General features: G+C 38.5%; 1 protein-coding gene across 1 annotated transcript in view; it reads left to right on the plus strand.

Annotated features, from left to right (window-relative positions):
• SHC4 (SHC adaptor protein 4) overlaps nucleotides 1–16853 on the plus strand; it is a 146208-nt gene that overhangs the window by 107274 nt on the left and 22081 nt on the right. Inside the window, exons 8-11 of the mRNA XM_008069899.2 lie at nucleotides 4274–4397; nucleotides 5896–6067; nucleotides 8193–8253; nucleotides 15950–16129. Of these exons, the coding sequence (XP_008068090.1) occupies nucleotides 4274–4397; nucleotides 5896–6067; nucleotides 8193–8253; nucleotides 15950–16129 (537 nt within the window). The remainder of the gene's footprint in view (nucleotides 1–4273; nucleotides 4398–5895; nucleotides 6068–8192; nucleotides 8254–15949; nucleotides 16130–16853) is intronic.

Raw genomic sequence — 16853 nt, forward strand, 5'->3', positions numbered from 1 at the left:
GTATGAAGGACTCCTTGCTTTAATCCCACAGCACCATCTGGTGGTTATCCTGAGAAGATGAATTTTTGAATTTCTAGTTTTCTAATAGCAAAAAGAAAACAACAACAAAAAACTGGTCTATTAAAAACTAATATAAAACTAGAAAAGAAAGGATCAGTTATTCTTTAAGAATAGTTATCATTTACTACCCAATTAAATAGCCAAATAAAATATACAGAAGAAAATATCTCAGATTCTTTTAACCCTTCATGCAGTAAAACTGAGGTCCTATCTGGATACAGGGTGGGATGAAAAGAACCCAGATCTGCATCTGAGTCCAGACGTAAGGTGCAAAGCTCAGGGCTTGGTGGCAAAGTTATCATATCACTGAAAAGCATAGGTACTTGCTCCCCACCCCCGGCCCCCTTTAGCTGAAGATTGGGCAATTCTTGGCTAAGCTTGTAGAGACAGTCTAATACTGATAACTAGGCATATTTATATGTAATTCAAGGCCCACCTCTACCCTGGACCATGACCAACCTAAAAAAGACGACCATATTCACAGCAGCACGTCTGTAAATGGCAGCAATAGAACTATCAAAATATCTGTGTTCCCTGAAGGTGGTGAGACTAGGCAGAACATCTGCACAGGGTCAGTCTATTTGTACAGTGTTGCTTCTTTCCTGGAGAGAGACAGGAACTGCTATATTTTCATTTTTTTCCGTCTAATCTTCTCAAGTTGGGTTGATGTGATGGCGTGCTTGTCGCCCCAACTACTCAGGAGGCTGAGTTGGAAGGATCAGTTGATCCCAGGAGTTTGAGATTAGCCTGGGCAACACAGCAAGACTCCATCTTTAAACAATGCATAAAAATAAAGTAAAAAAGTAGTATGGCAGTAACAGGGTTATTTTAAGCAAAGCAGAAAATTATGTTGATAGCATCAGCCCAAAACAGGGCCAAAATCTCAAAGTATCAGAATTAGAAAAGTTGAGATAAATAAAGCCTTTTAGAAGTATTCTAGAAGTGGTAGAGGCTGGTTGGTGTATTTGGTTGATTCATTCATTCTAGTGTATCCATATACCTTGCTCTATCCCCAAATGTTTTAAGCTACTGTGACAGAGATAGGATAGAGTTTTTAGAAAGCAAAAGGGGACTCCAGGAGCACCCAGGGCATTTTCTTGGCAGTTGAGAACCTTGCCGTAGAGTAACTTGTTCAGGGTCACACAGATGGTAGCATAATTGGAACTTGAACTCAGATCTGAATCTTTTCACAGAGTTCTTTTAAACGTCATTATTCTCTTTTCCCTCTCACTGGAAGTACAATTTGGTTTCTCTTATGTTTATTTATTTATTTAGGCATGCGTGAATCTCCTGCTTCTCTCATTATCTTCCTCATCTGTATCTCTCAGCATCTTCTCATCCCGAAGAAAAAAATAAAATTGCAAAAATTGTTACTTCCTTTTTTATAGTCCTTTTGATTTCATGTTTAGTTGGAACAGGAATTTATGAGATAAAACACAAAATAATTCAAATGAATCACCTTTTAAAAAAACATAGTATTTATTTGGTTAGATTTCTAGTATATTCGTGTTATGAGGTATTTTATAATTTAAGCCATATTTAATATTATGTAAGCTTTTTTTCTTCCTCCCCTTCCCTCCCCTTTCCTTCCTTCCTTTCTTCCTGTCTTTCTTTCTGTCTTTTAAGAAAGGGTCTTACTATGTCGCCCACACTGGAGTGCAGTGGCTATTTATAGGTGAACTCATAGCACACTACAGCCTCACATGCCTGGCATCAAGCGGTCATTCCTTCTTAGCCTCCTGCATAGCTGGTACTAGTAAATTAACCTTTGCTTACAATGTGACACATCTTATCTTGGCTCAACTGAAGGACACATCTCCAAGGGTACTTTGTAGGTCTCAGGATATGAGGCCTGACCAGGAAGAAAGAAACTATTTCCAAAAATGACCATAGCAATCATTTATATCACCCACTGGCAGTGAGAACATACTCCACTCTGGAGACTCACTTCAGGTCCTACTTCAAAAAAAATTAAAGACAATTTTATACAGTAGAGATATTGATATGATTTGGGGAAATTAGTATTTATTCATTCAACAAATATTTTTAGAACACTTTCTATGTGTTGGTCACTATGTAAACGTACTGTAGAGAAAAATAGACAATATAAACTGGCAGTCCAAAGACAGAACAAATATTTTCCTTTGGTAGAAAAGTTTACAGTTATAGATATTCTTAATTGGGCTTTCAAAATTAGAAATAGCTTCCAAGTCTATTTTGGGATCCAAGTTGAACTTTAAAGGGATAAAACCCTAAAGAATTAAAAATAATTATTTTGGATATTTGACACTTTAGCATTGTTTGATTTAGTAATACCACCACACCACCACTACACACACATACCTTCTGAAAGCGTTCAGACATAAATCTTTTTAAAGAAAAGTAAGATTGGCTGGACATGGTGGCTCACACCTATAATCCCAGCACGTTGGGAGGTCGAGGCAGGAGGATTGCTTGAGCCCAGGAGTTCGGGACCAGCTTGGGCAACATAGTGCGTCCCCCATCCCTACAAAAAATTAAGCAAAACAAAATAGCCAAGAGTGGTGGATGTGCCTGTAGTACCCGCTACTAGGGAGACTAAGGCAATCTGCCTGAGCCTAGGAGGTCAAGGCTACAATGAGCTGTGACTGGACCACTGCACTCCAGCCTGGGTGACAGAGACATGGAATTAAAAAAAAAAATCAAATGAATTCTAGAATGAGAATATCTGAAATTCCTTGAGATGATTATCAACACAAAGCTAAGAAACACCGTTTCAAAATTCTGAGATCCAAGATGCTTTCCCTGATATTTGATTCTTCAAACGCTCCCTTAAGCCCATCACTTTTTATTCCTTTCCTGTTCTCAGAGAATAGCTGAAAATGTTTACAACATTCTGTGTATATTAAACCACAATCAAACTTTTCTTTGTCTCTCAATTATCCAGGCTCTCCCAATGTTCCTTTTTAGAAATCTGCCATGAGATGTTTTGCCTCTATCTTTAATTCATCCTTAGTATTCTTTTAAAGTCATCCTCATGAAACTTCAGTCAGTTAAATCTTTATCTGGTAAGACCATACTCTAACCAAGGCAAGCATATTATATATGGTGGAGAGATTAATTTTTAGCCCCTAAGTACAAGCTCCTGTTTTAGGTAGCAGCAGCCGATTTGCTAACTCACTTAGTTGTGATATTGTCAGCTGCTTGTCTCCACCCCCTCCAACAACTTGTTTACTTTACGTTTGAAATGTAGCCCCTTCCCTGTAACTGAGAACGTATTTAATAAAAATTCTACTGTCTTCTGGTAATGACACCTTCACCAAATCTTGATTTTGATGCCTAATGGAGATAGTTATTTAGTGAGATTTGAAGATGAGGATTGCCATAGTCTTCACTGCTTTATAGTAGCAGTGACAGAGCAAAGGGGTGACTGGAGGAGAGAGTATTTCAAAGAGGAGAGGTTATTCCAAAGCCCCAGTCTTCACCAGCAGCTCTTTCGTCACTTATGGGAGGGGTTTGGAAAGTTATCTGTTTTCAGTCTTCTGTAATGTACCCTACAAAGATGAAACCTCAGACCTCATCTTCCCATCAGACTGCTACCCTGAGCATCTTCTGCATTGAATTCAAGAGTTAGCACTAAACATCAGTCACATTATTAGTCTACCAGTCTACTTTTATAAAAATGTGGTCCCAGCCGGGCTCGTTGGCTCAGCCTGTAATCCCGCGCTTTGGGAGGCTGAGGTGAGTGGATTGCCTGAGCCCGCGGGTTGGAGATCCGCGTGGGCAAGTTGGCGAGACCTCATCTCTACAATAAATCAAAAAAAAATTAGCCGGACGTGGTTGTGCGTGCCTGTAGTTCCAGCTGCTTGGAAGGCCGAGGCGGAAGGATCGCCGGAGCCCCGCAGGTCGAGGTTGCGGTGGCCGGGAGCGGCCACTGCACTCCAGTCTGGGCTACAGAGTGAGACTCCAACTCAAAAAAAAAAAAAAAAAAAATGGTCCCAAAATACCTGTCTTGAGATCAACATTTGTATTTTGAGATATTTTGATGCAAATTTGGAATGTTTCTTCTCTTTTATTCATATGAAATATATTCTTTATACCATTTAAATGCCAAAGAGAGTTTGTAAACCTGGTTCCTTTGATCCCATTATCAGCTCAAGTTTTGGAACTATTTTGACTTTATATTATCTACTCTTACTGAAAAATTATTATAATTTTTTGTATCTTCTTGTAGCCTGTCACATACTGGAATGCCGCAATGGAATGGCCCAAGACGTGATAAGTACCATAGGGCAGGCTTTTGAACTCCGGTTTAAACAGTACTTGAAAAATCCTTCTTTGAACACTTCTTGTGAAAGGTCAGCAAAGAGTTCTACAATTATTTGACATGATATATGCATGTGTACATATATATATATATACACATATATATGTATTTTTAAGTTAATATGGTGTTTTAAAATAGACTAATGAAATTAGTAATTTTTTTTTTTTTTACAAATAGGTACAGTTTCAGTAAGAAAACAGTATTTTTCTTCCTTTTATATTTGTCCAGGTATTTCCTCTTGCTTTGTAATAGGATTAAAAGAGATACTACAAGAAGGGATCAGTTTGTCTAGTGTTACACAGAACTATGAATTCTTTAAGTGGAATCATAAAATAATAAACATCAACGAATTTCTCAGATTTGCTTCAATCCTGATCCCTCACATATCATTTTTTTAAAAAAAAATCAAGAACAGAGAGCAAAATAATGAGAAGCAAATATCTCTAGCAGGATTTCCTGTTAGCTGGTTTGCAATGTAAATAGATCAGCTCCAGCTAAACTGTGGCAGTGTGGAACACAACATGACCCAAGGATCTGGTTGTTCTGTCTAGGGCACAGAAAGTCTGTAATGAAAGCCAAAGACTTTCAGGCCTGTGGAATGCGTGATGTGTTTGGCTCAGACAATTCATGACTGAGAAGCAACTCTTGGGCACTTTTTAAGCATTCTTCCCTAATATGTCACTTTGTGTATCAACAAACACTGGATTTGGAAATCTCCTTTTATGAGGTGGTCTCGGGTAACAAGGAGAGGATGTGACCAGAAGGTCTTGATGCTGAATTTTTCCCAGGACAGCACTTACATCTTAGTGCTATCATTTTGTTGACATGTAATGAACCCAACAAAATTGTGTGGGTTGTCAATGGAATAAGTTCAATCCAAAAAACTTGATTTATTTTTTATATAAAAAACTTATACTAATTCCAATTTGGAAGAAGTCGATTTTTCTCCCACTATTTCAACTTCAAAAACAATTACATGTTTACATAAATCTGCCCACTTGCCACATATGGTTCTAATATTTCTTTATTAATCCCATATACTCCAGATTTGTGCAGACAAGATAGCTGGCTATAGCTCTCTTGTTTTTTTCAACTTAGTTTAATAAACTGGGATAGGCCCTCTACCAAAAAAATATTATCTAAATTTTCTCTGAGCAAAAAAATGTCTAAAATGGAACAATCAAAGCATGCTGGAGATACCCGGGGATACTTTATATTTTGTATGATCTAATAACAAAAATGCCTTAACATTTAGGTAGTTCATATACTGTTGTTATTTTTTTAATCACAGGGGGAGACACAAAAGCATCACCCTTTGTTGGCTTACCCTACTTAGTCTACAGAAAGCTAAACAACTCAAAAATCTGGTTGCCTCCATTCAGATGTTTGACATCACTTATTCACAGCTATGAACTTAAGACATGAATGTAAAGTTGTTTAGAATGATTTTCTTGGTTCTGATCCCTTTGCATCCCCCACAGCATTTGAATTCTCGCCCAGTATCTAGGGAATTCTTTTTTCCCTTACAGTGAGGAGGTGCATATTGATGGCCATGCCGAGGAGCGAGAAGATCATGAGTATTATAATGAAATTCCAGGGAAACAGCCACCTGTAGGTGGTGTTTCAGACGTGCGGATCAAAGTTCAAGCCACAGAACAAATGACTTACTGCCCCATACGGTGTGAAAAGTTGTGCTATTTGGTAAGTAATGTTTTCTTGTAATTGGAACCAGCAATTGGATTCTGCTCTTATCACTAGAGCACTCATTTGACAGTTTCCAAATGCTGGGTTAGAGAAAGTCCTGTCTTCCTCAAATACAGAGCCAGAGAATGAGTCACTGTCCCAGCCTGTACTCCTCATCCCCCTATCGCAGCCTCAGCAGATGACCTCATATCTTTCTTCACTGGGAAGACTAGCGTTATCCTCAACTTCACCCTTCCTAGTCTCCAGGTCTTCCTATGCTCTCCTTGATTCTTTTCCTCAGCAACTGTCTCCAAAGCTAATTTCTTCTCTGTGTTATGATCCAGTCTCCTCCTGACAACTCTATGCCCTTGTTCTGTCCATTAACCTCTGTCCCCATCTTTTTTCTCATCAGTTTTCTTTCTGCCTGCAAATAAACTTGGACTCCAACTCAACTAATAATGTCCTACCTCCTTCTCATCTTTTCACCCACAAACTTCTAGAAAACATTGTCTCTGTCTTAGTATTAACTTCTGCTGTGTACATGAAGTTCTGAATTCTACTTGACAATGTGATAGACATAACTTTTACAATGGTCACCAGTGGTTTTTGATAAATCTCTTTCCTTCCTCAGTATTCTGCAGCTGTTTATGACATTTGACTCCTGTTGGCTGCCTCTTCTTTTTTGAGACCTCTTCTGTAAGCTTCCAAAACATTTCTGTCTTGTTATTCTCTTTCCACATCTCTAGTTGTGACTTTTCTTTCTTTCTTTCATGTTTTCCAATATTTTATTATGAATATTTTCTTTTTACAGTTTTTTTATTTTGAAGATGTGGGGTACAATTCAGGGTTAGATATACAAATGTTATTATAACATGCAGAACAGTTAAAAGAATTATACAGTGAACAGTCACATACTTGACATCTAGATTCTACAATTGACATTTTACTATATTTGTTCTATCACATATGTAGCTAATTATCATCCATTGATTCATTTTATTTTTGATACATTTCAAAATAAGTTACATCTTTTCTTTTCTTTTTTTTTTTTTGTGCATCTTTTCTTTTTATGTCATATTTTTACTTCCTCCCCTGAAAATCCAAACCCTGCCTCACCACCATGTAAGCACTCTCCAAGGCTCTGCCCTTGGTCCTTATCTCACCTTTGGCAGACCACCAGTGTACACACATCCTTCACCTTCTCTGTCTTCAGCCCTTATCTGTCACTCCAACTGTAATGTCATATTGTGTTATATTACTTATTTATATCAAGGTTGAACTCATTATTTTCTCCTTGACTCCAAATTTAATTCCTCTACTGATTTACTCATGTTTATTCACAACACTGCCGCTCTTTCATTAATACACAGTCTTTTGTTTTTCTTGCACTTTAGGAGTCCTTCCAGACCTAGGATTCTACCGTGAAAATATGTTTTGAATTCACCCAAACTTTCAGTTCCTACTGTTAACCTTCTAAGTTCTGGTCTTCACTTGCCTGGATGATTTGGAAAGCCCCCTTTCTGTCTCCAGTTTCACTCCTTCAAACCTTCCTGTACAGTACTGCCAGAATAATCTTTCTAAAGACACTGCCCTTCTTAAAGGCATTATTTATCCCCATTCCATTGCCAAAGAGAGTTCTATGTATAGGTATGATTGAGCCCTTTGATTGGATGAGATTTTCAAGGATGAGAAGTGAGCCTAGCACAAAACTCAGAAGAGTAGGGCTCCAATCTACTAATTCAAAGTTAGATAGAGGTTGGCTACATGGCCAGTGTTTATACTAGTGTCCTAAAAATCACTCTCTGGCTGAGACTTGGATTAAGTACTAGAATGTGACCTCCCAAGCAGGAGCAGTAGCCCTAAGAACACAGGACACTGGCTTAGCAGCCTTTAGGACCTGACCCCCCAGCCCAATCAGAACTACCTCTGCAACTCCAAAGCAATGAACTATGAAAGGAGTGTGTTCGCCTCACCCAAAATCTAAGTTTCCTTTTCTAGCCTGTCAGACATTTCCTGTGTCAGAAAGTGAAGTTGCCTGCTGTATTCTCCTGGAAGTATTCATGGTTTTTTTTTTTTTTAAGTTTATGAATGTATACGATGCTTGTAAATGTCTCACAATTCTCACAATTTGTTGTTTGTACAGCCTGGAAACTCCAAGTGCAGCAGTGTATACGAGAACTGTTTAGAACAAAGCAGGGCAATTGGTAGGTATAATGCCCTTCCCCATCTGCCGCCATCTTTATTCCTTTTAAGCCCTGTAGATGTGTGTGGTCATTGCTCTTAAATACTTCATGGAAAAGTCAGGTATATTTAACTAAATGCATAATCCTTTGACTGCAGACTGCTCACAGAGGCTCAAAATGCTGCATGTGTGTCACTAGGAAGGTTCATGGTTCTCCCTGGCTCTTGTGAGATCCATCATGCTGATGGTTTTGCTTTATGGAGTCTTTTACTGCTTTGACACCATGAAAACTTTCTCCCTGGAAAGGTGCTTTCTCTGATAAAAACTCAAGGGAGTTCCACTTCAAAGAAGATTAGTCAGTAAACTGATGTGAAAACTGATGCCTGCCAAATCCATTAGGATTAAGATAAAACCTTTATTCCAGCTTGGCAAAGGGAACACAAGGATATTTGAAATGTGAGAGTCACAATTAGGAGCTTGTCCACCCCATACTTGCCAGGATATTAACTGTTTTATTACTGCATGTGATCACTAATGTTGGGCAGAACTTTTCCACAACACAATTGCAGTCCATCAGCTATCAGATGGGAAATATATTTGAACAAAAACAAGTTAAACTGCTAGTTAGTCATATTATTCTTATGAGTTGTTAAAAGTACTTATTTCTTTGGGAAGAAAAGTTTTGCAGCCTTGAGGGAGAGATGACTGAACAGTATAAATAATGCAGTGGAGAATAGAGTTGGGTAACCACAGTTAAGGATGCAAATTAAATTAGTAGGAACTTGCCATCATTGGAGTGGTCACTTCCAAGGATACTTTTATATTTCTTATGGAATTATGCCAATGTAATCTATTAATTTATTATTTTTAAAGAATTGGGATCCATGAGGATTTATTATTTTTGGTATAGCTATGATTACCACCCTCCTCCATTCTGCAGAAAAGAATAGTGAACTAAGGCAATATTTTAAAATCTTTAAAAACATGACTTCTTGGAGAGACCTCATCTCTACAATAAATCAAAAAATTACCCAGGCGTGGTAGTGCGCATCTGTAGTTCCAGCTACTTGGAAGGCTGAGGCAGAAGAATCGCCGGAGCCCAACAGGTCGAGGCTGCGGTGGCCGGTAGCGTGCCACTGCACTCCAGCCTGGGTGACAGAGTGAGACTCTGACTCAAAAAAAAAAAAAAAAAGATAGAAATTAAAATTCCATGTTATTCTTTAAAGTTATTTAAAATTCCAAACTAAGTTTTAATAAGATGACTAAGCAAGTAAAGTTAATGGTAAGTATGCATCTCTTTTAAAATGTGTGGTCTCTAGAAGATATCAGCCCACCTTCCCTCCTTTTTCTCACCCTGGAGATTCTTCACCTAAGAATTTAATAGTCAGGAACATACCATACATGCCCTATAGTATTTTAGCCATTTATTCCCTGTGCTAAAGTTCACTTGAAAATACCTCCATGTCCTGTTTTATCTCATTCCTATATTCTTCATTTATTCAACAGTTCACAATGGCTGTTTATTGAGGACTTCCTGTGGGTCAGGCATTGTGCTAGGTGCTAGGGAGAGACAAAACTGGCACTTGTGTAGTTTGCAACTTAGCCAGAAAGACACATCTTAAATACTTACAAATGTGATGAGTGTTTCAAAGCCTAAGATGTGGGAACAAAGAATAGGGAAACCTAACTTCATCTAGGGAGTTATAGAGGGTCTCCCTAAAGAAGTGACTACCAAGCCAAGAGATGAATGGGAGTTGTCCAGGCACAGAGAGGGAGGTGAAGAAGGGAGATGGGGGAGGAGGAAGAAGGAATAGGATTGGGGTGGGGGAGAGAAGGGAATGTAGAGAATAAGTGAGCAGGAGAATTAAGTGTGCCAGGACCAGTTCCCAGGTCACTGGCACAGAGAGAGTATGGGGAAAAGAAAGAAAGATGAGTCTCGAACCTATGGCAGAGCCCTGAGGAACTCTGCACTTTTCAGCCCTGCCCAAATACCTCCCTTTCCAGCTTCTCTCCCTCCGCTCTATTAAACAGTTATCATGTCCACATTCTCCTATCCTCAGTCATCCAGTTTCTTAGGGGAACTCACTGAATGAGAATTCTTGATATTTCTAGAATTATGTTAATTGGGCTAAATCACAATACTACCACTAGAGAAAAGGAGCATGGTTTCTCTTCTTTTTTTTCCAAGAGCTCTCACCTTGATTTTTTAAAAAATATTTTTAAAGCACTTTCCCCTGAAAGCATAACTTTATGAGGGAATTAATGGATATGGAGGTATAAGTTCAACCTTATTCAAGACTTTTCTTTTTGTAAGCATAATCTTGTCAGGGGATCCAATTTATTGTTTCTGCTTATCTTGGTTTTATTTCTTCTTTCACATTTCAACAATCAATGTAACCCCTTATTCTTACATGGTATATATGTCCTACACATGTTAAGCAAATCCAAACACATCAACAGAATTTGTAATAAAAGCTTGTTTGAAGCCTGGGATTTTGGGGGGGGGGGTTGGAGACTCACTCTGTCACCCAGACTGGAGTGCAGTGGCCGCTCTTGACCACCGCAGCCTCGACCTCCTGGGCTCCGATGATCCTTCTGCCTCAGCCTTCCGAGTAGCTGGAACTACAGGCGTATGCTACCACGCCCGGCTAATTTTTGATTTATTGTAGAGATGAGGTCTCGCCAAATTGCCCAGGCGGGGGCTCAGGCAATCCACTCACCTCAGTCTCCCAAAGTGAGGGATTACAGGCTGAACCACCGAGCCCAGCTGGATTTTTTTTATAGAATTAACTTTAGCCATGATACGTAACTCTTAGACAAGCACACCATTGCCTACACTGGAGCTTAAACGAATGTTTTATGATGACAGCTACAACAGAAAATTCTATTGCATACTGCCTTCCTTAATGGTGGCTCTAAGGCAATGATTATAACTGGGAATCTTTCATAATCTCGGAAAGGTGAGAGATGGTGTTTGTAGTTGAAAAAAGCCCTCTAGTTAGAGCCTTTCTTCCCCTGTAAATCACTGAGTTACAACATGGTTTCCATAAAAAGGCAAATTCTGAGTTCGAGTGGAGAACCATAATGTTTAGAAACCATCTCCCCAAACCTTAGCCTCTATAACCATGATGGGATAGAAGGACTCAACCCATGCTCCAGGAGCCATGATAAGAAAAGTCCCTCCTATAGTGGGGACAGGGAGTTTCCTACTATAGTGTCCTTTCATCTCCAGACACCTATGAATCAGATGTTTCTACCTTGGGGCCTGCCTGTGACTACTTGAGCACAAATTTGAAAAGGGATCTGAAATTCTTGACCAAAAAACAAATTAATAGTAGTTGCTAGAATAGCAAATACATGGTTTCTATGGCGTTTCCCAGAGATTCATACATTTGTGAGACACCTATAAAAATATTTTCTATGAGGCTTGACTTTTTCCTCCCAAGACACTAATTTATTCAAATATTCACTTAAAACTTGAATTCCAGTATATTATAAATACTACAGTAGGGTTTTGGTTGTTGACAGAGTTAATTGTATATATCACTAGACACAAAAAGGATTCCCATCCTTCATACTAAATTCTCTTATGGAAAAAAATAATTAAAATAGAATAATGTTTCCCCTAACTTCAAGTTAAAATGGAAATATTGATGTGTTTAATCAAACAGATTTAAATTCCCACAAACCCTAAGGGCTTGCACTTAAAATTTTTCTTACTTGCAGTTTGTATACTGTATAAGTATCTTCTTTTTTAAATTTTTTTAATTTTAAAGATGTGAAGTACAATTCAGCATTAGGTATACAAATGTTCATAATGCAGGTGCCCTTGTTGATGAGGTGTGCCCCCCTTCCCCTGATGTTTCCCATTACTGCCAATCCCTTTCTTAGTATTACGATAGTTGTTCAAGATACCCTTATGAGTGAGAACATGTGATACTCAGTTCTTTGTTTCTGTGATAGATGACTCAGTATTATAGCCTCTAATTGCATCCAAGTTGCTGCAAAGTTCATAATTTTGTCCTTTATGGCTGTGTAATATTCCATCATGTATATGTACCAAATTTTTTTTAATCCAGCCCTCTTTCAATGGGTAGCATGGTTGGTTCCATGTTCTTGCTATTGTGAAAAATGCTGCAATAAACATACATGTGCAGGTTTTCTTTTTCATAGAGTGATTTGAATTCCTCCAGGTATATTCCTAGTAGGGGGATTGCAGGGTCATATGGAAGGTTGATTTTTAGATCTTTTAGGAATTGCCACACTGTTTTCCACAGAGGCTGTATTAGTTTACGCTTCCATAAGTATTTATTTTCAGCCACAATCTTTTCTTGGGCAGGTGAGTAGATACTGGGAGTAATACTTGGAACAGAAATTTTGGAATGCATAATAGCTGGTATGTGTGGCTAAGCTCTCATGAACCACACACTTTTACCTAGAATGATTTTAAATTTGCAAATGAGATGGGCTATCAAAAAGATGTTAAATTCCCACAAACGAAAAATTTTAAGACAACATTGCCAACTTAATTGTTAAAAAAATTTAAGACAACATTGCCAACTTAAATATGATGGCATATTTGGAAAAAAGGATGCCAGTTTTCAAGAGAGACTGGGCATAGATGCTGATGCTCTTACATAATCCGGTGGGATGATAAACTTGATGTTGTCAGCTCAGCCTAGTGTTTCATGAGAGGCATGAGTCAACAAGCTGTGCAGTTGATTCAGAGTATTCAGAACATGGTGGGATTAAATATGCTAGGAAAGGAAAACTGAGTAGACTTGCAGTTGTTTCTTTTCTTTTCTTTTTAGACTGGAAAATATAGTTTATTTAAAAGGTAAATTAGAAAGAGAGAGAGAGAAAAAGAGGAGATTCACCTCCCCAAGGTAAGGGAGGGGTCAAAAGCCAGAAAACATGGCAACAACCATAGCTCAAAGAGCACATGGCCACACCAGAGTCTAGTAAGGAAATGGTAATGCAGTTGTTTTTTCAACCAGCTGACAAACATTTTTCTTTTGAGCACCTGCTCCATACCAGGCACTAAAGATTCAGAAGATACACAAATAAATGGGTTCTGGTCTCTCCTTGAGGACTCAAGAAATTTGTAGTCTCAAGGGGAAAGATGGACAAGTAAACAGATACTTGCAGTATGTTATGGAGTAGCACCTTACCCAACCCGGAGTAGTGAATGACGCAGGACAAGGCTTCCTGAAGGAGATGGTTTCAGAGCAGAATCTTACAGGACAAACAGAAATTAGGTAAAGAAAAGGAGAAGGGGAATACTGCAGTAAAAGATAAGCATCAGGTACACAGGCCCAGCATCAATGAGTAACAGCTGAGCATCAACAGAAACTACTTATTGAATGCCTACTATAAGGCAGGCACCATTCTCAGTATCTCACTAACATTACTTCACTTAATCCTGACTACAGTATTTTAAACTAGAAATCCACATTTTACAGACATGAAAACTGAGTCTTAGAGAGGTTAATAACTTGACCCAGGTCAATGGGTAGTAAGCGATACCAAAAGGATTTGAACTCAGGTTCGTATGAATTTAAAAGTTGACCTCTTAGCCATTTGCAAGCACTTTTGATCATATTTCACTTTATGAGCAGGCACTCCTAAATAAATGATTAATGTAGAAAATTTTAAAGTTAGAGCTGATGATAAACATTTTTGTCTTCAGTCTTGCTAATTGCAGCAGCTAAATACTATCACTGGGTAATATCTCATTTAGAGCACTTATTGATAAAGAAAACATATGTAAATCTACATTTAAATCTTGATACTTTTAGCATTGAGGCGGCAAAGCTCTGATCTGATTAGATCAAGCTTGTTTATAAGCTTTAATGTAGCTCAGGAGGAGCTTGTGCTAAGAGTAAAATAATTATCTTTAATCCTTGATGTATTTGCAGTGACCTTTTAGCCACTTTCCATTTGTGAAAATAAGTTTAGTTTAAGCTAGATAATATAACTCATAAATTCACTTAACCAAGCAAACGGAAACTATCTTATATGTTGCAAAACACACCAGACAATCCAGGGACCCTGTCAGCCCTCCCTCCACAGAAACCCCACTCCTCTCTCAGGTTACCCCACATATGGTGTGTGACGCATGACACAAGACAACATATAACAGCTGACAGATAAGGAGTCATGGAGGAACAGGGTAAGACTGTATAATCTTCTGACTGGGCTTCCCATACTTGGTATACTCTAAGGTTTCCATGCCATGAGTTACAAGTATCATAGCAGTATATACCATGATGTGGAATTTAATATGAGGCTGGTCCTTCTTGGACCACATCGAAGGACTTTAATGAACTGAAGCAATAGAAGGATTGATGTTGTTTTATCGTAAGGCAATGGAATGTTACTACTTCAAGTGCAGCCTCATGGTGATCTTGTAGCACATGTGGCTAAAGCTATAAACGTACTTGTCTAAACAAAAGCAAAAATGTTCTGTCTTGGCATTCTTAGGACAGAATCATCTGGATGGTATAGAGTACTTCATGTCACAAGGCAGTGAAATATGGTGCTAATCTCCATGCCTTCAATAACTATTTGTTGATGTCCTATGATATGCCAGGTGTGTGCCGGAATTGCAGCTGTGAGCAAGGCTGATGGGATCCTTGCCTTAATGAAATGTGCAGTCTAGATGCAGTACAGACATTAAACAAATAATAACATAACTAATAGAATTACTCTGGAGATATCAACTTGGAAGGTTAAATGTAAACTACTAGGAAAGCAGAGAGACCTAGTCTAGTCTGGAACGTCAGAGAAGACTCTCCTGAAGAATGAGATATTTAAGCTGACACCTGAAGGATAAGTCATGAAGAAGGGGCGGGATGAGCAAGTCAGGCAGAGGAGATAGCCTTTTAGTGGAGACCATACTGTGAGAAAGCCAGTGTGACTCCAGGTAGGGACTGAGGAAGAGACCTCATGGAAGGGCAGCTAGGTAGACAGAGCAGACCTCCAGCTTATAAAGAACATGGAAAGAAACTGAAGAGGTATTAAACCTCCAAGAAATATGATCAGATTTGCAATTTCAAAAAAATTATTATTTTGGCTACAATGTCTAGAATAGAATGGAGGGAGAGCAGACAGAATAAGAGGGGCAGAGAAGATAACCTGAGGGCTGAGTTCTTTTCAATGAATAACGGAATTAAACATCAGCAGTTGGTGCAAGACTGAGCTTCGCAAAAGAAAACTTTGGACGTGCAGAAAAGCTAGACTTCCTACTATTAAGAACTTTATTTAATTTATTTCTCAATTAATTTAGATCATAGGAAGTAGGAATTTTAAATTAATCAATTTTTTTGAAAAGGAGTATATTTCTATATATTCATGTTTGATATATGTGTGTCTTCCTGATTCCTGGGCTACCCTGAGCAGTGTTGTGTGTGGGTTCGTGCTGTTTGCTGAAACATTCAGCCCTCTTCCTTCCTTGGCTGTTGCTCCTGTGGATCTTCCTGCTTGTCTCCTATCTGCTATTGAAGCAGCTGCAGAGCAGGGCAGAGAGGGGAAGGGAGCCCAACGAGACAGTGGCTTTCCTTTAAAGATTGGTTCTTATATTAATTTTATTGGTCAAAACTAAAAGTAATGTTCAATCCTTGTATAGAGTCGGCATGGCTTTTAGCTTCCTATCTAAACTCAAGCATAATTTTATTTAATATTTACAAAGCAAAAACATAATACGTTGACTGTTACAGGTAATGCCCATGACAGAGAGATTTCATTCCAACGAGACTCTTCATTACTGAAGCACACATGTCGAGTCGATCTCTTCGATGACCCCTGCTACATTAATACGCAGGCTCTTCAATGTACACTTGGCTCTGCTCGACATCAAAACTCACCTCAACCACTGGGGAGCCCATGGTACTGTGAAAGTAAGTAGTTACTCACTATATTTGTTTCCTAGGTCTGTTTAACAATTTACCACAAACTGGATGTCATAAAACAAAAGAAATTTATTCTCACACGGTTATGGAGGCCAGAAGTCCCAAATCAAGTTGCCAGCAGGTTTGGCTCCTTCTGGGGCTGCTGGAGGAGAATCCATTTTGTGTATCTCTTCCAGCTTCTGGTGGCTTCCAGCAATCCTTGATGTTTCTTGGCTTATAGACACATCACTCCAATCTCTGCATCGGTCTTTACATTGCCTTCCTCCTGTGTCTCTGAGTTTCAAGTCTTCTTCTTCTTTCTGTTATAACAGTCACTGAATTTAGGGTGAGATGAGATGATTGGATCAAGAGCTTTAATTTAATTACATCTGCAGGGGACCAATTTTGTCAAATTAGGCCACATTCACAAGTACCAGGGATTAGGACTTCAATATATCTCTTTAAGAACCACTATTTAACTTATTATACTGTCTCTCATTTTAAAGAAAGCTTTTTTTTTTTGGCCTCATTTTCAGGGATTTAAAAGTTTTCTTTCTTTACATAGTTATATAGCTTAGAACTTTGTAGAGATGTTTTAGATTTAACGTTTTGGGTATGCTGCTTTTGAATAATCCTTTTAAATACTTTAAATTTACTCCCAACTTTTGATTTTTGCTAAGAGCTTTTGCTGAAAGAAGGGCTGTCAAAGCCAGGAAATAATTTTGAATTTGTT

This window comes from Carlito syrichta, unplaced genomic scaffold (assembly GCF_000164805.1).
Source record: "Carlito syrichta isolate Samal-C Ts95f unplaced genomic scaffold, Tarsius_syrichta-2.0.1 Scaffold312386, whole genome shotgun sequence".
Taxonomy (NCBI): Eukaryota; Metazoa; Chordata; class Mammalia; order Primates; family Tarsiidae; genus Carlito; species Carlito syrichta.